A 23,975-nucleotide genomic window follows, 5' to 3' on the forward strand; every position below is an offset into this window, starting at 1 on the left:
TGCATGCGAGTGTGTTCTGCATTGGGGATGTTCTATAGTCTCATGCCTGTGTGTGTGTGTGCGTGCGTGTGTGTGTGCCCTGGATTGTGCCAGATTTTGTTTTTTATATTATTTTGACCAAAAATAAATAAATAATTCCCCATTTCCCCCCAATTCCTATGGGGGGCAAATTGACCTGCAAGGGAAGGATTTGTTACTATTTTTATTACAACCACCGATGAACATTCAATGTTTAAAACTGAAAGGGAAATTAATTTCGGGGTCAAAATGACCTGAGGAGAGGACGATGTTTGACCTGGCAAAAATAACAATTCTAGGCTTCAGTATGCACACAATCAAACATATTAATGGTTTGGTTTATTTCAAAAAAATGTTCTCTTTTTAAAACATCAACAGTGTGAACTAGATTAACAAACAAAGCAGATTTATACACGAAACAACAACCAAGAAAGATCATTAAGCCTGCTGTTGTGCAACTCCCTTCCTATAAAATCTTACTTTTTCTTTCACTTTCTGCTGCTCTACCCTTCATCACTATCTCTCTCCTGACGCTCTCGCTCTCGTCTCATCTCCTTCAGTTCTTGCCGGTACTTCCTTTCGATGAAGCGCTTCTGATGAGCCATCTGAGGAAAGTTATCTGCAGAAGACAAGAAAAAAGCATGTAAAATAGAAAATTTGCGCTGTAACATTATTTCCATTACATGTTTGCTACAGTGCACTTAAACCTAAAGTGTAATTTCTGCACCACAAGCAGCACCAAATTATTGCAAAAGTAATTGCCCCCATTGCCCCTGCCCCATCAAACAGGTGTCATTTGGCACAAGACACTATGGTATTTTTCATAAAACTGTAAATGGTTTTAAAAGAAACATTCTCATGTAGGAATGATTAATAGCTGTGATTATTAATAAAGAATGACAATGTTTAAGAAGCTTTTCACAAAATCACCCACATTTCTCCAGGGCATCCATGGCTGCACCCATCTCGGCTTGTTGAATGCTGTTGGGATAAAATGGAAAGTTATAAAATGTTTAGTAGCTCAAACAATGGGTCATTATCATTCTACTGAAAGGATTACATCCAGGATTTGGATTTAATGACCCAAAGAATCTACGGTAGGGATCTTTATCCACTTTTTCTTGACGGACATATTATAAATTAAAATTCAAGGGAGGCCAAACATTTTAATGCATCTAAACACCAAATTCTTGGTTATAGAGCCTCCAAACATGGCAAACTGATGACAGGTCATTTTTTTTGTACATGATAAAAGTAATCTTCAAGTTAAGATATAACTCTAGGTTTATTCATTTAAACAGGCTTTTGAAGTATGGGAAAAAACTCCTGGCAATGATGATTTCAAGTATTTTTTTCTTCTTCTTTCACAGAGCTGAATGTAATATGGTGATTGTGAAACACTGAAAACCTCCCTTATATGATTTTATGGTGAAATTTGTTATTTTTCATGTTTACTCAGGTGTATTGTGAACAAGAACAATGCACTCTGGCTTTAATTCAGATTGATCGGTGCAGCAAAAATATACTCTCCCCTGAAACGATCGTGGCACAACTGCTTCTGCTCTGCTATGCACTGCTGTGCCACCCCGGCGTCAGAGTGAATGCCCTAATCTGTTAATATGGGTAGTGAAAATATGCTCTGTTTAGGTGTCCAGTCTGAAACAGGCCTAAGTTGTTTTGTCATCAAAAAGTTTTTTGCTCATACAGTGCTGTGAAAATCTGATTTGTGAGTTAGTGGATATGTATGGGATGATTATAGTATCAAAATGATTAACACGTGCAAGCACACTTATCAATGAACTTGATAGATGTTGCAGAAATGTTTTATCCATGCCTTTCAACTTGCGTGTGCAAAATTCAAAATTGAATGAATGTGAAGCAATTTGTACAAATAGAGACATTTTTGTGAATACAAATGTTTTCCTTTGTATTAGTGTATCATAATTTGCACATGCAACACAGAAGATGTGCATGTGTGGATCAGGTGACACGCGTGCATTCATTGACGTCTTTTCTTTGTCGATCTCATTTGATTCATTTGGATTTTGAGACTTTCTTTTCGCGGTTTTTAAGCATTTCACAACCCAAACACAAACAACTACAAATGAATAGGCCTGGTGCTAATTATTAATGTGTGCACAACTACCCATCTATTTGACAAATTCACAAATGTGCGTCACTACATTTAAACTAATACAATACAACTTGTGTATGCAAAATACAAAACAAATACAAAACCTCGATTTTGTATTAATGTAGGCCAGAATTTGTGCATGCAACAAGTAAGATGTGCAGTTGTGGATCAGGTAACACGCGTGCATTCATTGACTCGTTTCTGAGTCGATCCTATTTGATTCATTTGGATTTTGAGACTTTCATTTCGCGGGTTTCGCCTTGCACGATCCACACACAGCTGTCTGAGAAAAGCTGCTACCACTAGATGGCAGTATTCTGCTAAAACAGACAACGGCAGCATAATCAGGCGTTCTTCCGCATTTAAGACGCTTAATGAGAGTGATATTGAAGCACCAAATTTAGTACACAATAATATAGGCCTACCCTATTAATAAAGCATACTTTATAGAGGTAAACAGATAACATCAGATTATAAACACCCATAGAAAACCATAATAAAACGCTTAACGTGCAATCGCGCGTTGCATGTTCAATAAGGTGTTTGGCTACTGAGTTTAAATATCACCGTCTTACTCCATTGACGTTAAGCTTTTTCTTTATAATATTATGCTCTATGGGAGGAAAACTATATAGCCTACAGACAAGAGACTACATGAACATAGGCTACGGCGTACGGCGTTTCAAGTTAATAAAATTTTCCTTCCCGAGCCTGTTAAAAAGAAAAAGCTTAACATGAAATTCTGCAGTTGCGTTTAACTTTGCATGTGAATGGGAGAGCAACCGGTCCGAGAGCGCAGTGAAGTGTGATATTCGCCACATTTAATAAAGGGACCATCTGCAAACTCCACTCACAGTCAAAAAAATTTAAACGTCCAGTCATTCATTCAAATGAACATACTTCCAAGTTATATTATAACCTGACTTAGCTTAGGAAGACTGACTTAGCCTACTGTTACTGTATGTCCAGCCAATATCTCGATTTTTAAATTACTGTAAATTGTTTTTCTATTCATGTTCATGTAGTCTCTTGTCTGTAGGCTATATAGTTTTCCTCCCATAGAGCATAATATTATAAAGAAAAAGCTTAACGTCAATGGAGTAAGACGGTGATATTTAAACTCAGTAGCCAAACACCTTATTGAACATGCAACGCGCGATTGCACGTTATAAAGCGTTTTATTATGGTTTTCTATGGGTGTTCATAATCTGATGTTGTTTACCTCTATAAAGTATGCTTTATTAATAGGGTAGGCCTATATTATTGTGTACTAAATTTGGTGCTTCAATATCACTCTCATTAAGCGTCTTAAATGCGGAAGAACGCCTGATTATGCTGCCGTTGTCTGTTTTAGCAGAATACTGCCATCTAGTGGTAGCAGCTTTTCTCAGACAGCTGTGTGTGGATCGTGCAAGGCGAAACCCGCGAAATGAAAGTCTCAAAATCCAAATGAATCAAATAGGATCGACTCAGAAACGAGTCAATGAATGCACGCGTGTTACCTGATCCACAACTGCACATCTTACTTGTTGCATGCACAAATTCTGGCCTACATTAATACAAAATCGAGGTTTTGTATTTGTTTTGTATTTTGCACACACAAGTTGTATTGTATTAGTTTAAATGTAGTGACGCACATTTGTGAATTTGTCAAATAGATGGGTAGTTGTGCACACATTAATAATTAGCACCAGGCCTATTCATTTGTAGTTGTTTGTGTTTGGGTTGTGAAATGCTTAAAAACCGCGAAAAGAAAGTCTCAAAATCCAAATGAATCAAATGAGATCGACAAAGAAAAGACGTCAATGAATGCACGCGTGTCACCTGATCCACACATGCACATCTTCTGTGTTGCATGTGCAAATTATGATACACTAATACAAAGGAAAACATTTGTATTCACAAAAATGTCTCTATTTGTACAAATTGCTTCACATTCATTCAATTTTGAATTTTGCACCCGCAAGTTGAAAGGCATGGATAAAACATTTCTGCAACATCTATCAAGTTCATTGATAAGTGTGCTTGCACGTGTTAATCATTTTGATACTATAATCATCCCATAGATATGTCCATAGTATGTGTGTGATGAGAGTTTTTTTTTTTTGGTGTTGAAGTTAGGGTTTCAATTATGCAATCTTCAGGTGTGAAAGCCAAAAACCAAACACTGCACTTCAAAAGAACCACTTCAGTCACACAAGATGGTAGTTTGATAGTCTGAAGCAGAACTCCAAATACTGTGCAAATATCCCCAAATTCTGACTTAAATAGAAACGGAAAAAAGTTTCGCTAAAGCAGACGAGACTCCGAAGTAGAGAGTTAGAATAAAGTATAGACTCAAGATTGTATGATCTTCTAAGGATATTGAAAACTGAAGTCTGATTGTGTCAACATAAAAAAACAACTAAAGAATCCGAACACCATTTAATATCTTGGAATAAATGAGGTACAGTAGATGGGAAAATGTATGCATCAGAGGTTTGTGTGAGGGAATTGGGTGAAGAAAGGGTGGAAATAATGAGAGTTATAAACTCAGTATCTGTACAGCCAAAGAAGCAGAAAAGGGCTGAAGCCAGAAGACAAAAGACACAAAATTAGCGTAAACATTGGTATGGTGTGGAAAGATGGATTTGATGACAAAGAAAAACAGTAGTGATGCCCATTTGCTTCTTTTTTGTAGGACAAGTAAGGGAATTAAAGGGATACTCCACTTTTTTTGGAAATAGGCTCATTTTACAACTCCCCCAGAGTTAAACTGTTGAGTTTTACCGTTTTTGAATCCATTCAGCCGATCTCCGGTTCTGACGGTACCACTTTTAGCATAGCTTAGCATACATCATTGAAGTGGACAAGACCATTAGCATTTCTCATTAAAAAATGACCAAAGTGTTTCGATATTTTTCCTATTTAAAACTTGACTCTTCTGTAGTTACATCGTGCACTAAGACCGACGGAAAATGTAAAGTTGCGATTTTCTAGGCTGATATGGCTAGGAACTATACTCTCATTCCTGCGTAATAATCAAGAAACTTCACTGCCGTACCATGAGAGCAGCAGGCGTAATGATATGACGCAGCGCCTGAAAATAGGCCACCTTCCGTCAACACAACGGTCGGTCGGTCTTAGTGCACGATGTAACTACAGAAGAGTCAAGTTTTAAATAGGAAAAATATCGAAACACTTTGGTCATTTTTTTAATGAGAAATGCTAATGGTCTTGTCCACTTCAATGATGTATGCTAAGCTATGCTAAAAGTGGTACCGCCAGAACCGGAGATCGGCTGAATGGATTCAAAAACGGTAAAACTCAACAGTTTAACTCTGGGGGAGTTGTAAATTGAGCCTATTTCCAAAAAAAGTGGAGTATCCCTTTAATAGTAGTTTAGACCACTCTTAAAATGCACCAGTATCAGTGTAATTTACATAAAACTCATACAAGTTTCCTTTGATACGATCATGCAGATCCATGTCGATAAACGGCATTGTGGTATTAGTACTTAAAGTACACGATCAGAGGTAGAAAGAGTACTGAAAAAATATACTCAAGTAAAAGTACAATTACTTTCCAAAAAAATGTAGAGTAAAAGAGAAGCTTATTTAAAAGTGCTCATGAGTAACGAGTACTGAGCTGCGTATTATACCCACTTATAATAAACACTGTACACTGCAATTTAAAAATGTAGAAACAGTACACATACAGTAATTTATATTATCTTTTGTTGTTTGTCAGAAAGAATGAAGAAAATCTAACGTCCAACAGTTTTAATTTTGACTGCCAACATTTATAAGAGGAGATACCCAGCAATGTAGCAATGAGGGTAAATATATGGGTGTATTTTTAGTACCTTGGTCCTTTTCCACAGCCAATACGTTCACCTTTGAAATACACTGCCACTGTGTAGGTCCTGGCATGAGAGGGTCCAACTGTCTGAAGTGTTCTGTAAAACAAGATGAAGAGCATCACACTCGAGATGAGCCAAACCACTTAACCGGAACTAATAAGTGGATTTGTGGTCACATTATACTATTATTATATCAGAATAATAATTAAAAAAAAAGAGCGGATAGGACTTTAAACAGTCCAGTGGCCTTACAGCAGTACATGCAAGTAAACGTATAACAACATAACTTAAAGCTACAGAAAAAATATCACAAATCAACCATTGAATATCCAATGTTTATAAAACGGTTAGTTCCAATCCTTGAGTCTGATTGGTCAATAGCTGTGTTTTATTCATGATAAAACACGGCTATGACCGCTTCACCCAACGGTTCTATGTATCACTACACAACACCCCTAACAACCACTCTTACCAACGTAAACATAGGCTATATTATATATTCTCATTGATGTTGTTCATTGAAGCTTATAGAGTAAAGTATTGTGAGAGATCGAGTAAGCGAGTGTCTGCATTTACAGTAGACATATCATTTTCCTTCAGGTCAGTCCTATATTCATAATAAAAAAATTTGTTTTGAAAATCTGTTTGAATGTCCACTGCGATATCTTGTCCTTTTAACAGTTAAGGGGTTTTCCCGTACCCTAGTCATTTGTCAGTTGCGTCTTGCTTTTCCGTGTTCACAAGTTTGAGTCCTTTCAATGTAAAAGTCTTTTCTACTGACTGGCTCACTCATAAAGATTAATGGCGAAATAATGTATGTAACTTCTATTGCTGTTTACGGTCAGGGACTATTTTTCCAGCGGAAGGAAGGCTTTTTAGTGATTTTACTTCATGAAAGTTGCAAAGATACATATTTTTCGGCTTTAATATTTGTATTGTGTGGTAACTGTTTTATAAAAGCAATAAGGTACTCAAGGCAAGTGCTGTATCGTGAATAAGTCACGGCTGAAGGGCGTTGTTAGGCACGACGTGCAGCACAGCCTCTCACACCATATTTTAGCTCAACACACAGTAGCTGGCCAGATCAGACTGCTGTTGACCATTTCTGCCATTTCTATGATTATATGTTTCATATAGAATGTGGTGGACATGTGATCTAGGAAATGCCTGTATGGTACCTCACACATTTTCTAACTCTATTTCTACAATTCAGTTCAATTTAATTCAGTGTAATTTAGTTCGATATTTTTCTATATAATTGAATCTAAACTTTATTGTTGCAGGATGGATGCCTCTTCAAACACTGACTTGTAAGAAAAGGAGTAACAAAAAAAATGGAACAACTTTTCTCAAAATGTTAACTATATTACCAAACAACTCTCTATATAAATTTGAATATGCAAGTGTATAACTTTATCCCACATACATACAGTATAGCAAGAGTTCTCTAGTTCCACTTTGGAGGTTACCTCCAACCTTAATCAAACACACCTGAACAAACTAATCAAGGTCTTCAGGTTTACTGGGAAGTTACAGGTAGGTGAGTTAGATGAAGGTTGGAGCAAAACTCTACAGAAAAGTGGACTTCCAGGGCCAGAGTTAAGAACCCTTTCAGTATAACCCTTTCACTAAGTCTCAACTCTCCAGAGATGTTTGATTAGGTTCAAGTCTGGGCCACTTTCATAGAGTTTGCAGTTTTAAGGTCATTATCCTGTTGGAAGGTGAATTTCTGGCCCAGTTTCTGGCACTCTGGAGTGGACCATGTTTTCATTAATAACTCAGTAGAAAATGCTGCTGAATACAGCACAATACAGTGAAAAACAAAAAAAAACACCCAAAGAATAATGCTACCACCACCATTCTTCACTTCTGGGATGGTATTACAAATGTGATATGTCTGATGGGAACCAGGCACAGCTCGACGATTCTAATCGAGGCCTCAATTCCAAGCGGGATTTCATTTTTATTACGGAGTAGAGGCTTCCATCTGGCTACTCTGCCTTGCTGGATCATTGCAGAGATGACTTTCCATCTGCAAGGTTCTCCCATCTCCACGCATGAACTCTGGAGCTCAACCAGATTGACCATCAGATTACCAAGGCCCTTTTCTTATGATTGCTCAGTTGGACGACTAGCCCTAGGAAGAGTCCTGGTCCATCCAAACTTTTTCCATTTAAGAATAATGGAGGCTGCGGTGTTCTTGGGAAACTTCAATGCAGCAGAAATTTTTTGTAGCCTTCCTCAGATCTGTGCCTCTACACAATGCTGTCTCTGAGCTTTGCAGTCAGTTCCTTTGACCTTGTGGCTTGGTTTTTGTTCTGATATGCATTTTCAGCTGTTAGACCTTATATAGACAGGTGTACACCTTTTCAAAGTGTAGAAACATCTCAAAGGTAATCCTGAGAAATGGGATTTTATTACAAGTGTAGCAAAGGACTTGAGTACAGATTCAGTTTTCTTCTTTCTAATAAATTTGCAAAGTTATCACAAATCTGTTTTTTTGCTGTCATTTTGGGGTATAGAGTAGGGGTGCGCCAAAATATCGATATGGCGATATCTCACGATATTTACTCCCGCGATCGATTCTCGATGCACTCTTGCCAAGTATCGATCTTAAAAGCCATTATAAAACGCTCTATTCATTATCCGAGTTGACTGGATTTGACTAGCTTTCATGAGGCACACACGCAAAGTCTCTCGCTCTCTCCCTCTCTGCCGTGCTATGTATGTTATGCGCGCAGTAGGCTGTTCTGTCTCGCATGCGCGCTCTAGATTCCGGGAGATTTGAACTAATTTGCGGGCATCAGGGAGACGCTATCATTATGCGGGAGACTCCCGGAACTTCCGGGAGACTTGGGATGTCTGGCTTTGCAAAAGTCCGCGAAACGGGAAACACGACCACATGTACAGACACCTCACGCGGCATCACCCGGAGCTCTGTGAGAAAGCTGTGGTTGGTGCTGGCTTGAAGCCGACACACCCCGGCGTAAACATTTTTATTACTACTGATTGCAGCAATGTTACACTAAAATAGTGTCTGTGACTGTTTTGTTGCAACTGATAAAACACAAGTTGTTTTTGTTATTGTGTTTCATCCCAAAAAATAAATGGAGATTAATTTTCCTAATTAAAAAAAAAAAATTATTTCTTAAAACATGATATATTGTGAGTTATTACTGATAATATGTCGATTATCGCAGTATCGCCATATCGTGATATTATCGGTATCGTGAACAATGTATCGCATATCGTATCGTATCGTGAAGTACCCAGCGATTCCCAGCCCTAGTATAGAGTGTAAATTGATGTGGAAAAAAACAGCATAAGGCTGCAACAAAAAATGCGTAAAAAATAAAGGGGTTTGAATAATTTCGCATGGCACGGTGTTCGTATAGACTGAATGTGCTAGTAAGTATACAGATCATGTTTTTCCTGTGCAGCAGCATGCCGTGTGGAAATGCAGGACCTGTTTTTCTGTGATTTGCATTCTCTAAGGCCACATGTGTATTCCTTTGTGTCCAGATACTGTTTGGGCTCACAGTAAAACTCTTAAAACAGATAATCAAAGGTGGAAAGAGATGAAGAGGTGAATCAAAGGATGTTTATGTACAGAAGCTTCTTACTTGTATAGAGGAATGTCTGGCTCTTTGCCCTCTGTCCGCAAGGTTAAACAGCACTGCTGTAGCTGCGATTTTGGATCATTCCAGTCCTGGTTCAAGATGAACTCCTGAAACAATTAAACTGGTCAAACAGCAGTACATTGAAAAATAAAACATATTATAAAAATACAAAACAATCACAAGATACAGCAGTTATTTTAGGACAAAAGCAAACACTGACTGCACATGTCCACTGGCGCAGAGCTGAAGTAGGTTTCTTCCATGCCAGTATAGTTTTGTGTAGGCTAAGACCAGAAACGTCTCATGATGAATTCCTATAGATCAATCTCAGTGTCTACAAACTTTGCAGTGTAGCGTGTAACTTTGCAGCGTAGTAAGTGCAGACAGCAAGCCGGTTTAGTGTTGCTGTGTGTCTATTCAAGCGAGTAATAAGCTGCTGACCCAAGAAGTTCAATGAATCCTGAAGAATTGTCAGTGTGTGTGTGATCTAAACTTCAATTAAAAATTTTCTTTAAAGATCACTTAAAGGTGCATTGCGCACCTCTCTGAGTTTTTGCAGAACTATGCCCCCCTCTGGCGACAAGCGAAACTGCCTTACTGTGTTTGTCTTACGTGGAGTTTGCGTTGGGGTTTATGAACTACAAGCCGGTCTCTTTGAATCCATCTTCTACTTTTGTCGAAAGTTGACTGAAGTTTTGTCGCTCGAGTTGTCTTCGCTAATACGGAGAATGGCGGTGAATACACAAACCTGCCAGACATAGCCAGGGGAGCGTGAACGCGCATGACGTCACGCCCAGTCTCACGTTCCAGCCCGAATCCCTCTTATTTATTTTACTGTACAGGATTATAGAGGCAATCGCAGTGATCAGAGAAGGGCTCATTTAGCCCATCAGGCAATTGTTTAAGCATGTATGGGTTAGAAAAACGGGTATTTTTAACATGAAATGTTGCGCAATGCACCTTTAAAATATTATGATTTTTTTTTATGTTCACATATTTACAGGGTCTTTTTCCCCAACCACAAGTGCTGTATCAGGGGTGATTTATTACTTTTAACTTGACACAGTGTCTTAAAAATGTGCTCACAGCAATAGACTATGACAATTAAAAACAGCCAGGTTAGAATACAAGACCATGTCCTGTGTAAACGGCACCTTACTTCAGTATTTTTTTTTAATTTTTTTTTTAGATAGAAAACACATGAGTGGAGCTGTGAATCTTTGGGTAAACAGTAAAACGATTCAATTTGCGATTCATAGGTTTTTGATTTGATTCAAGAACGATATTTGCACATTCAGAAGGATTAGATCCGAGACGATTCTCAGTGAGATTCAATGCGATTCGATAAACAATTTGATTCGCCATTTTTTAAGTGCATTCATAAGATCATTTACTGCTTCCCCTAATGTATCTTGGTCAGGGTGCGAATTACACAGCGACCTTCATGGGGTCAGAGAGTGAGGTCCAAAAAAAACCTTATGTCCATTGTTAAATGTTAGTTCATGTTAGTTCTTAAAGACGCTATATGTCTTTAACAGCCTATGAAAATAGGTATATGCAGAAATGTACATAAAACAAGTTCAAATTATGTAGACCCGCCCCTTTTCAATGCTGCACTAGTTGTGTTGTCTTCCGGTTTGTATTTCCACAGCATTAAGGTAAGATCTTACGGATTTATGAATGAGCCGCTCATTTTAAAATCTTTCCGGTCTACTGACATTTGTTATGACATCCGCTTCAAACATTACAATGCTCATGATAACTTCAGTTAACTCTACAATAAGTAAATCCACTTTACTAGCTAATTACTCTTCGACAGCAATGCCATAGAAATATACAAAGCTACCACAAAAACAGAAGTTCAACTTCAAACACAAAATTCTAAAGATAGCTGCATGCTTGTTTATCTGGCCATAATAGTATACATGGCCTTATTACAGTGTTCCAGATGCATTTATGCTTACACGGATAGACTACCATGCACTTTCCCAACTATTCCTAAACTACCTTTTCTTTACTGAATAGTAAGAAAAGCCCTCTTTGTTCTCTTTCTCTGGCACATGTCTTCATTTGTGATTAAAAGCTTAGTGCATTATTCTTAAAGTAATCATAAAATGGATAGTTCCAGTCCTTGATTATGATTGGTTGAGCCGCATTCAAAGGAGTTGTAAATGACTCTACAAATGCTTTAATTTACACAGAACATTTCATAACATGCCTCTGCATGACGTGAGGTTCTTTATCTTATTTTAAACAAAATACTACCGTTTTTTACTTTTCCTTTCTACTGGCCAATGATGAATCTGAAATAAAATGTGCCAGGTGTCTACTGTTGCTATCAACATTTTTTTGTAAGGCTGAAAGACTGAAACAAAACATTTCAAATCATAAGGTTGTGCTACAAATAAGTGTAGACGTGTGAATATGGGTAAAAAATATCAAGTATCCTGATTCTTTGTTCATCTCCAAATAAGTTTGCCATACCTTGAGTCGTGGGAAGAAGCAAACATTCATAAATGTGTGCACAAACTCCAGATCTTTATCGATGTAAAGAGCTGCAATGAATGCTGAGGAGAAGAAAAAAAGAGAAGACTTGGTGATACAGACAAGTATATTTGGAATACTAAACAAAATAATAGTTGCATAAAATCATTTAAATAATAAATAATGAAATCTTCTGTTGGACTGCTGGGATTTGTAAGGGTTTAACTCCTTTTAAATTTAGATTTTACTTTTCATTCCTCTGATAATTATTATATTATTTATAGTAAAATGTTCACAATTTTTGTTAATGTTGAATGCAGATATTTGCAAGGGAGCTTTGATTTTAGTGTCATGTCATACTTACACTCCAGTAGATCGGCTAAAGTCTTGGTTCGCAGGGCAACAGGCCGTTTGGTCTTGTCGTTGGTGATGGCATATTCCTGCATGCCCAATTCCTCTGCAACCTTTGCCTGAGTCCGGTTATTCACCAAAGAGCTGCGCAGGAGCTAAAAATCACACAAATCAACACACTTTATACTTTAACTGACTAAACAGATCTCATCATCTTGATTATATCATTCCCTAACACATTCTGTGGTGTTGTCCCCCTATGTGCTGGTTGGGATGGCCAACCAGTGACTGAAGCGGCTGGATTTATTTTGTACTATATAGTATGGGAGACCAGGGAGTTTGTTGGCACAGGATTCACATATGTACAATTTAAAAACTATGGTAGATGGATGTAGATCCTTATCACGGTTTCCTCTAACATCACCTATGATGTTGAGCCTCGTAAGGTGGTGTGCAAAATTCAAATAATTTCCTGGTTTAAAACCTTGTTTCATTTCTGAATGAATCTGCAATTTTGAATAAACTCTTTCCCCCCCAGCATATTTTTTTTAAACGTTGCCAGCCACTGCCAGGGTTTTTGACCATTTTCATGGCCCCAGAATTTTTTTTTGTATGGCTCTATATCAGCACGGCTGTGATTTGTACCAGATGATGGATATACTCACTGTCAAATGTCCTTCATGATGGTCTGGGAAGTGGATGAACAGATATTCAGTTGCCACCAGCTGCATGATAGAATCTCCCAGGAACTCCATCCTCTGGTTATGGCCTCTGCAGACACATAAATTGGCTTCATGAAGCTCCAGTCAATAGTTAACTAATAGGGCTGCATGATATTGAAGAAAAATGCAATATGGGTTAACACGTTTAATAATGCGACATTCGATTTGCAATACAATAATGCTTTAAATTTAAATAAATTAAATTTATATTTAAATATACTGGAATTTAAAAACGAAAAATTATATAACCAACATACATTTTTCACATTCTTTATGTAAGAAGAAAGCATCCCTTCAACTTCTGAAACAGAGTGTTTTACTGTAGCATTAGCTACATAAAAAATAAGCGTCATTTTTACATCAGTGTAAACCAGGGAGTTTATGGTTTCAGGTAGGCCAACATTAAGGTTATTTAGCAACAGAAATTTAATTAGCTACAAAAGTTATTCCATTAAGAGCAGTATGTAATTTTCTCAATGTTAATCAAACAACAATAGACAACAAGCACAGGTGATCGGAGGATAGCGCATGCCCTCCTGCTTTGTGCAGTTTGATGACTTTTGTAAAATAACTTTTCAAACTCTGAGTGGTTTCAGTTTGATATGTTGCAGGCTCATTTATTGATAATACATAATTGATAAATAATATTGATGATAATAAATAATACAATAATGGGCTTGTTTTGGGTTTGTTTAAGCGGCAGTTGCTTATTTGATTTTTCATAGTAATAAAAATCATTTAGTTCAGTTAGAGAACAGACACTACAACTAAAAATAAATGAAAGTGTTTGCTCAATTTAGACTGATCCTAACGAGAGTTGCAGCACAGATCAGCAGCAGTCGTCAAGATTTCACCTCACTTTGTTTCGCTTTGAAACTAAATCTTTCTCCATCGTCTTGTTAGCCAAGAGAGACGAAGCACCTATTTAAGTGAGTTTGATTCTGATTGGTCAATAGCTGTGTTTTATTTACGATAAAACACGGCAATGACCGCTTCACCCAATGGTTCTATGTATCACTACACAACACCCCTAGCAACCACTCTTAGCAATGCAAACGTGTTCTCATTGATGTTGTTCATTGAAGCTTATAGAGTAGAGTATTGTGAGAGATCGAGTAGGTGAGTGTCTCCATTTACAGTAATCATTGCATTTTCCTTCAGGTCAGTCCTATATTCGTAATAAAGAAACCATTTGAATGTCCACTTCGATATCTTGTCCTTTTAACAGTTAAGGGGTTTCCCGTGCCCTGACATGCTAGACATTTGTCACTTGCGTCTCGCTTCTCCGTGTTAGTTTCAGTCCTTTCAATATAAAAGTCTTCTCTACTGACTCACTTACTCATAAATACAGTCTTTGCCACCATCTAATGGCGAAATAATGTAACTTCTGTTGCTATTCGCTTTGCGCCGTGCCTAACAACACCGTTGCGGTGCCAACATATAGCACCGTCTTTGGCGGTCATCCAGAATTCACAGAACCACGTTTACATATGTAACCAGCGGTTTGAAGCCAAAAGAGGGTCAAACCCGGTATTAGTAAGGTGTACCTAATAAAGTGGCCAGGTGAGTGTTCATTATATACATTATATCATTACAAAGTCCCAGATGCACTGAAGCACTCACAGGGTGAGGTGGTTGAAGCCCACTGTTCGCAGAGTGAAGGCCCGTGCGAGGAGACGGACATGAGTGAACAGCACTCCAATGGCGTCCTCAAAACTAGTGAGTTTCTGCAGAACTGGAGACGACTCGATCAACTGCCTGTCTGTCAGTGTCTCCTGCACCTAAACATACAACAGAACATGAAGGGTGAGCTTTCATGCATTAAATAAACTGAACTACTTTATTAATACAATGAATGTTACAGTTTTCTGGTAACACTTTATAATAAGGTTCATTAGTTAACATTAGTTGATGTATTAACTAACATTAACAAAGATTAATAAATACTGTAACAAATGTATTGCTCATTGCTAGGTCATGTTAGTTCATAAAAATAGAGCTGTTCATTGTTTGTTCATGCTAGTTCACAGTGCATTAATGTTAACAAATAAAACTTTTGATTTTAATAAAGTATTGGTAAATGTTGAAATTAACTAAGATTAATAAATGCTGAAGTATTGTTCATTCTTAGTTCATGTTAACTAAGGAAGTTAACTAATGTGCCTTATTGCAAAGTGTTACCAGTTTTCTTTAATAAAAATAAAAAAAACAGCTGAAATGCCATTAATTTATAATAAAACTTCAGTTCTATTTCTTCAGTACAAAATGTTGTCCTAAGTCATGTTTGAAACCCATAAGACTTCATTCATCTAATATTTTTTCTTTTTTTGTCCATCCGTTAAAAGTCTAGACAATCAACATTTTCAAGCTTTAAAAAAGTTCAGAAAGAAAATCCATATGAATTAGGCAGTTTTATTTCAAGCACCCTGTTATTTCCCTGTGCATCAAGCATGCATGTATGAGATTCCATTTGGGTCTCCTCACAAGATTTGGATTATACCGCTCAATTCATATGGACTCCTTGTACAATGTTTCTATGTACTTTTTGAAGCTTGAAAATGTTGCATGCATGGATTTTCAATGGATTGACAAACATTAGAGAATATTAAAAATATATTTTGTTTTTCAAAGATTAAAAAAAAGATGAGTTTAGAGCAACAATTGTTGTCGTAAATGACGACAATTTTAATTTTGGGGTAAAACGTCTTTAAATTGCCCTGCACAAATGAACATTAGCAAATATTTTAACAATATATATACACATTATTTTTAATGTAAGAGCAGGCACAGCCATTTTGAACTTGAATGTGTGAGGCTTCTGGTCTCAGCCACTTCCAGTTATTGTATCTGTACAAACAAGAATGCATTATGCTGCTTGATTTTGCAAAGTGTTATTTGTTACCATGGTTTAATTTATTGGTTTAATTTATTTATCTTAAACAAACACACTGGTTTGTAGCACAAATATTTTTACCATTTACTGCACTTTGTTATTTTTCTAGATATTTACCCAAGTGTCTGATGAATGTGTATGTATGTGTTTTTACACTGGTGCATGACAAACATTCAAAATCAAGTCTGCTCACACCTGTAAAGGATGAGGTGGGTAGTTGAGCCAAACATCCCTCAGGTCCTGAAAGACAAAGAGAGAGGAAATTAACTGAATAAAAGATGACAGTCCACTTGAGAATAATCTGAGTATATGAGGGACAATTCAGACTACAAAAACAAACAAATAAACCTCACAAGGGAGCATGCCCTGTGACCCTGTTAAACGGTTCACACTTCAACCCCCCAATGTTCAAACCAAAACTACGTAAATCCAAGTTTACAAATGTTTGTTTTTAATGCAAACCATGTTTAGCCCTACAAACACATAAAAACTCACCTCACTGTTGAACAGCAGTCTCCCAAAGAGTAGTTTAGCTTCCTTTAAACCACCTTCTAGGTAAACGGCCCCTAAAAAACAAAACAAAAAAACAGAAGAAGTACTGAATAAAAAAAAAAAAAAAAAGTCTAATTTTGTGCTAAAGCAAATCAAATTTGAGATCAAAGAGAATTCACATTTACTCAAACAAAAATTAAACAAATACACTACCGTTCAAAGGTTTGGGATATCTATAATTTTTTTTTTAAAGAATTTATACATTTATTCAGCAAGGACACATTAAATTGATCAAAGTGAACAGAGACACTTATGATGTTAAGATTTCTATTTCAAATAAATTATCCTAAAAAAACAAAACAAAACAAGTAGCACAACCATTTTTTTTAACTGTGAAAACAATACAATTATGAGTAGCAAATCAGATTCGATTTTATACGGTTTTTAGAATGTATTAGAAGAATGTTTTCTGAAGGATCATATGACTGAAAACTGAGTTGCTTTGTATTGAAATAATATTTTACTGTTAACAAAAATACTGTTTTTGACTTTCTGACCAAATAAATATAGGTACATTTAAACATTTAAAAAGTATAGATCTAAAATAAAGCAATAAGCCCTGCGAAGCCGTGATTTACAGTGCACTAATTTAGAACAGCTAAGGGGCGTTGTTAGGCACGACGCGGAGCAAAGTGCCTAAAACCCCCTTAGCTGTTCTAAATTCACTGTAAAACACAGCTTCAATGGGCTTATTGCTTTTATAAAATGGTTACTCCATAAAAATAATCATTTTAATATTTATTTTATTCATAAAATAAACACTAGCATCAAAAAATATAACGTTATAACCACTGATCTATATAATGACTTTGTTGTTATATTTTCTCGACCTATCTAGCTGGCACTTCAATCATCCACCAGTGAAGTGGGTTTCAATCCTGGTTCTGGGGACCAACAGCTCTGCACATTTTGTATGTCTCTTATTTAACATACCTGATTCAAATTATCAGGGTATTAGGTAATACCTCCATGAACTGAACTTAGGCTACGTTCAGACTGCAGGCAAAAGTGTCCCAAGTCAGATTTTTTTGCTCATATCGACTCAGATAAGGTTTTTTTTCTTTCCATAACAGCACAAACAACATGAATCTGATCTTTTCAATTCTGATTTGGGTCACTTCTATATGTGGTCCTAAATCAGATACAGGTCCTGATGTTTTGCAATGCGACCTCAGTCTGAACAGTCATACCGGAATTCATGCGACTCTAGATCAACATTCGTCACAATTCTGCACACATTTTACATACTGGTAGTTCTTTGGTCACTCTGTGAATGTGGAAGACGGGAGCCAAGTTAGTCAGTGGAGAGACGGTGAGCTGTAATATTAATAAATATTAGAGAGACAACTCTATACAAACAAAAATGAACGGAAAAACTGTACGAGAAAAACTTCTCATCCTCGTCTGCGTCCTCCTTATAGCCGGCGCACATCCGCGGCACATCACCTTATATATGAACACGTAAATGTTGATTTCAGTAACCTCTGTTTACGTCAGTATAATTCCATGCTACGTGCCGTCTTTTGTTATTGTTCTTTTTGCGTGTGAAAGTCATGTTCAGGATCGTGACCTGTTCAGACTCAAACCGGATACTGGCAACATTAAAAAAAAAATCATGAACAGCCAAAAAAATAAATAAATCAGATCATAGCCTATGTGTGTCAGATAAGAGAGACAAACAAAATGTGCAGAACGATGGGTCCCCATGTCCAGGATTAAAAACCACTACACTAGTGATTTGCACTGCCTCTGGTGGTGATCCAGAATTCACAGAACCACAGATACATGTGTAACCTTTTATTTATTTTTTTTAGCTTATTGAACTTAACTTTCTTTAACACGCAAGTACTTTCAGTGACTTCATGTCAAAAGCAACATTTTGACCTCAGTGTGTTGAAATACAGTATGAAATAAAACAGACATGCGTGAGAAAGCACTTACCTATCAGGGCTTCAAAACAGTTTGCCATAGCATGTCGGAGGTCTGACTCTCGGCAAAGGTCAGGACCGTGAGCATATAACATGAACCGATCCAACTCCAATTTCTGGAGATCCAAAACAATGATAAAGATTAAATAAACACAAATGAAATTATGTGCTAAATGCACTCACTGTGTGCCTTCCAATTAAAATTCATTAAAATTATTGCATATCATTAAAAAGTCTAACATTAATACAATTATACAAAAATCAGCTAATTTTAAATAAGCAATAAATAATTTTTAAAAAGCATTTTCGGTTTCGATTTCGGTTCTCGGCCAAGAACATCCAGATTTTGTGGTTTCTGCCCAGAATTTTCATTTTGGTGAATCCCTAACTGAGATATCTTAAAATATGCCAGTGCCATTGTTGTCTCAAGATGCACCTCAGTAATGTTCTTTAAGGCACGTTAATAACAGCTAATTGAACTAAGGTCTAATCCTGGCTTAATCTAAACCCTGTCTGTGAAACCAGGCCTTACAGTGTGTGTTTTTTGAGAGAGGCTTAACGGACACCCTTATTACACTTTCTTTCCAAAAGCACAGCTTTGAACATCTAGTAAACAGTCACCTTAGCAAGCATAGCAAGATGCTGATTCTGAACGATTGCTGTGCGATATGTGGCGAGTCCTCCCTCCTCCAGACTTGGGAACAGGTAATAGAGATGCACACTGGAAAAGAAAGTAAGCTTAGTAAAAAGTAAGAAAGAAAGTAACGAAAGCTTGAGAGAACAACAGAGCAACAGCTCTGAAATCATAAGGAAACTTCAAAAGCTAAACTCAGTGAGACATGCTCTATGTAGCGACAGATATTAGCAATGGTGAAAGGTCAGAGATCTCACCTGGTCAGGAACTCAACAACTGCATCACCAAGAAACTCCAACCGCTCATTGTGATTGATTCTGTTAAGAGACAGATCGCACCTTTAAAAAAATTCAGTTATTATAATGGTTATACTGCCTTTTTCATGGACAAAATGTAAAAATTTGATTTTTCATACATGAACACAAAATGTATAAAGTTACAACAAATAAATTACTTCCACAAAAACAATTATAATAATAAAATAAAAAATAAACCACAAACCTGGAGGGTGATGGGTCATCCTGGCCCAATCGTGACATAATATTGATTAAGGTGTTGATTCCTAATGGAAAAGGGACAGAACAGTCAGCAGAGTAGGAATTCTTCTTCAAAAAAACACTCACATACATGAACAGAGAGATTTGCAAACCTTTTTTCCTCATGTACATATGATGCACTTTCCGGTCTCCATATTTGGGCTGGCGTATGCCACAGTTGGACAGAGAATTGCGAGCATGGTCAGGATTCATCCCAAAATTAAGATGATGACTGGGGTGAGTCATTGCCAACTTAGCAAGAAAGAAAAGCAAAAGAGAAACAAAGTGAGAATTATAATACATAATGTGAATCACAGCACTGGCCGTTGAACACAGTATGCTGTAATGAACTTTTATGACCATTAAACACTTTAAAACACATAGTTGTAATTACATTGATCCTGCAGAACAGTTTTCAGTTCTTAACACATTGTTGGGTGTTTAGTTCAAAGACAGAGGCTTAGATTAAGCCAGGATTAGGCCTTAGTTCAATTAGCTGTTCAATTAGCCTTAGAAAAAAACATTACTGATGTGCATCTTGAGACAAAACAATGACACCGACATATTTTAAGATGTCAGTGCAAGATTCTTTCAGGTAAAACAACTCAAACATGCATTTTAGTCCAAGGGTCTTTTTATAGTCTATCAAAGACTTATACTGTCAAGAAAACAGCAAATATAGTACTATTTTGTATTTTAACATTGCTAATGTAATACAATTTATTTCTCATCAAGTTAGTACTTTCTTATAGTAATTTTGGAATAAATGTCAAAAATGCTAAGAACGCAGTAACAAATAATTTATTTATTTGTTAACTGATGTATGGCTGGTCTTTTTAACAGTCAACTTGTTTTTGGATCCTCTTTTGGAAAACGTCTGAAAACGCTAGTATGGACAGAGAACGTTTTTAAACGTAAACGCATTTTTCAAATGTATCCGAAATAATGTAGTTATTATTATTATAGGCCTTAATTCCGCCAAGCTGATTCCTAACTTGTTTTCAAGTAATTTCAGGTTTGATTTCTAAGGGGCCATTTACAAAACCACCGTTTTCAAATAAAAACAGAATTTTTTATGTGTTTAGGCTATTCATATACACCACAAAAGTGTTTTGAGGGCCTGAAAATTCTGACTCTTGAAAACAGGGTTCAAAGTGCAAGTTTTTATTGTAAACTACAAAATCGTGAATTTGAGAAAACGGTGACATCACGTGCATACGTATTACATGTTTAGTCTATAGTTGCTTAGCTTCTTCTTCACAGCGTGACCAACTACTGAATGCCAACTACTGGCCTGGCATGCAATCATACTTTTTTTTTAAATCATTTTGACAACATTGTCGTCTGTTGCGAAAAACACAAAGGAATTTTTTTTTTCACTTTTAGTACATCGTTGTCATGTAAATGTACCATAAGCACCATTTTGTAGAAGGATATAATGCCCAAGAACTATGACATTTTCCTGGAAGAAAAACAACCCTACAAAAGTCTTTACACTTTCTCTCACCTGCAGCAAGCATCGTTCCTTGAACATGTAACCGATCAGCTTGTCCAAATGCATCAGGCACTGGTGGTAGCGGATGTGGTGGGTGAGAACAGGAAGCATCATGGCATGCTGGAAAAAAGAAAAACCTAACTTCTGAACACTCTTAAGACAACAGCATGTGTGAGAAAAAGTGTTTTGCACAACACATTAAATATCTACAATAAAACAGAATAATAAAATATTATAAATAATTTTATTAAATAATACTTTTTATTTAATAATAAATTGTATTTAATAAAATTTTTAATTATAATATATTAAAATATTATTTTTATTAAATAAAATAATTTTTAAATAAACACAAATATTTGGCCCAATCATTATTCACTATTTATAGAAAAGAAAAAAAAGTGACTTATAAAATCCCTGTTTTTATTAAAATCTTAAATTCAAATGAACAGTTTTAAATTCAAATGTGCAAGTTTATCTGGAGAAAAATTCAAAGTTTGATTTTGACATCCCTAGCGCACACACTGTGTGGGAGTGTGTGTGTATACCTGGCAGACATCAGAGCGAATACCAGTCTTCCAGAAACTCTGACTGCTGAGCTCCACTGTGACCTCCCTTCTCATCGTATTCTTCTGCCTGATCTTCTGCAGAGCTTCCTGTAAATTACAGTTTTAGGACACAGTATTCACACCATTAAGACAATGTACTTACACTTCCCCAAACTTCTGGACTAAAAACTCTTGCCACTCTTCAAACAGCTCATGTACTTCATGCACAGCCTTGATGTGGTATTATTTTTTTTTTAAAGAATTTCTATTTAAAAAAAAAGTAAATCATGCTACCCTTCCATCGTGGCCATATTTATTATTTGAATGCGTCTGTCACTTTAGCTATTTCTAAATACATAAACAGCACATGCAGACACTTACCTCCCTTTGCGTTAACTTCTGTTTGTCAATTTGTTTAACCTTCGGGCTGTTGGCCAGCAGGTGCCGCAATTTCACGTAACTCTTCCACAACTTTTGATACCTGCAATGAAAGCAGTAATCTGCAGTATTTAATCTATTTCATCATCACATTATTATAAAAATCATTATTCATGACACTCCTGGGCAAAAAAGAGCCAAGCCTATATATAGAATCCAAACTAATACTAACTAACTGTTGGATTAAGGCTAAACAATTTAATCAAAATAAAATGGAAATCGTGATACGGCTTAGGGAAATGATCAAATTATACTTCTAGGCTACTATTTTATAAAATAAAAGTGTCATTTAAACACAAGCAGCTCATGATCCAGTGTCAGGATGTCTTCACAGAGCAGATGCAGAGATGGAGTGTGTGTGGTGCAGCATTTACTGAGTTTGGGTCGCTTATAACATGCATTTAGGAGTTTATTTAAATATTAGTATTGTAATTTTACAGTTGTACTGCAAAATAAATGATTTTCATAAACACTTTTTTATTTTACAGAATAGCATTATCACAAAAGCAATATACATATTATAAATTGAGCAAAATAAATTCACAATTAAAAAAAACATCTCAAATGGATACACAGTTTTTTCTTCTAGGGGTTTGTTAGACTAATCAGCTGCAAAATATCTGTTTAAACTTTAATGAAATTAGTTGTGGCGCACATCCATTATTATAAGAAACACTTCAGAAAACCTAACAGTTAACCTAACAAGCGAGAAGAGAAGTGGCGAGTGCTCGGTCACACTTACTGTGGGTCTCCGGCATAGCTAAGCTGAGCAGGTCGGATACCAAAGTGCACAATGATAGGGAAAGTGATGACACTGGAGTTGAACTGCTCGCGGTCTAACTGGTCAATCCTCACAGAGCTGGGTTTCTGTGTGAGTATAAGCACACACATAAAAACACATTAAAAGACATGACAGCAGTATTGAACTTATTGACTGCAAGAGTCAGGTTGCAAATTGCGCCAAAAGAGCCTTGCGGTAAACGTCTTCTCCCATGAACATTTCAACATCAGTTTTCATTCGATTGCCATTCGCAATGCGTGGGGTTGTAGTTAATTCCTTCACTGAAGTAATTATTTTTGTATTACTTTTTTCACCTCGTTGCTGGTTGGCTTGGTTCATAGCTCATAACGCTTTAACAAAGGGTGTGATTCAATCAGCTCCCTAGCTTCCTAGGTCGTGAATCAGTATATCGTGTTCACGAATTCGGGCACTGGTAAGGACAATATAAGACGCTGGCACGTTTCAGTGCACTGGTAGGATTTTGCGATTGAGACAGCCCTTAAAATGGCCGACACTATAATCATTGCCCTGACTACTGACCTAGGAAGCTGATTGAGAAGCACCAAAAGACTTTAAAGGGGTCATATAATGGTACATGCACTTTTCAAGTTGATTGTACTGAAATGTGTGTTGGCAGTGCCTGTACTACACAACCATCATAAAATGATAAAAATCCATCCAGTGTTTTTGTTTTAATCTCCTTATATGTTTTCTCCTGTCTCAAATCGAGCCGTTCGACCGTGTGACGTCACACGCTCGGAAGCCCCTCCCACGATTGTTGATTGACAGCAGCATTTCAACACAGACCCGCCCTCGCTCATGAGGGAGCGGTCAATCATAGTCTGCGCGGACCGGCGCGGTCATTGTTGATATGCTGGAGCACTGTCTATGAGCAGAATGGCGTCTAAGCGATTGTGGTGTTCTGTTCTTGGGTGTAATAACGAACACAGCAGTCATTTTAATGTTCCTAAATCCGAACCGCTGAAGACGCAGTGGCTGA

General features: G+C 36.8%; 1 protein-coding gene across 2 annotated transcripts in view; it reads right to left on the reverse strand.

Annotated features, from left to right (window-relative positions):
- Positions 1 to 373: 373 nt before the first annotated feature.
- drosha (drosha ribonuclease III) overlaps positions 374 to 23,975 on the reverse strand; it is a 44,399-nt gene continuing 20,797 nt past the window's right edge. For both annotated transcript variants that reach the window (XM_056253669.1, XM_056253668.1), the window contains exons 13-31: positions 22,937 to 23,061; positions 22,138 to 22,237; positions 21,757 to 21,864; positions 21,221 to 21,328; positions 19,827 to 19,965; positions 19,679 to 19,739; positions 19,435 to 19,494; positions 19,165 to 19,264; positions 18,557 to 18,659; positions 16,559 to 16,629; positions 16,259 to 16,303; positions 14,794 to 14,951; positions 13,114 to 13,219; positions 12,462 to 12,603; positions 12,098 to 12,180; positions 9,617 to 9,720; positions 5,997 to 6,089; positions 953 to 999; positions 374 to 637 (exon numbers count right to left, since the gene is read on the reverse strand). In XM_056253669.1, the coding sequence (XP_056109644.1) occupies positions 522 to 637; positions 953 to 999; positions 5,997 to 6,089; positions 9,617 to 9,720; positions 12,098 to 12,180; positions 12,462 to 12,603; positions 13,114 to 13,219; positions 14,794 to 14,951; positions 16,259 to 16,303; positions 16,559 to 16,629; positions 18,557 to 18,659; positions 19,165 to 19,264; positions 19,435 to 19,494; positions 19,679 to 19,739; positions 19,827 to 19,965; positions 21,221 to 21,328; positions 21,757 to 21,864; positions 22,138 to 22,237; positions 22,937 to 23,061 (1,869 nt within the window). In that variant the 3' untranslated portion in view covers positions 374 to 521. The remainder of the gene's footprint in view (positions 638 to 952; positions 1,000 to 5,996; positions 6,090 to 9,616; positions 9,721 to 12,097; positions 12,181 to 12,461; positions 12,604 to 13,113; positions 13,220 to 14,793; positions 14,952 to 16,258; positions 16,304 to 16,558; positions 16,630 to 18,556; positions 18,660 to 19,164; positions 19,265 to 19,434; positions 19,495 to 19,678; positions 19,740 to 19,826; positions 19,966 to 21,220; positions 21,329 to 21,756; positions 21,865 to 22,137; positions 22,238 to 22,936; positions 23,062 to 23,975) is intronic.

This window comes from Rhinichthys klamathensis, unplaced genomic scaffold (assembly GCF_029890125.1).
Source record: "Rhinichthys klamathensis goyatoka isolate OS25496 unplaced genomic scaffold, OSU_Roscu_1.1 h1tg000108l_1, whole genome shotgun sequence".
NCBI lineage: Eukaryota > Metazoa > Chordata > Actinopteri > Cypriniformes > Leuciscidae > Rhinichthys > Rhinichthys klamathensis.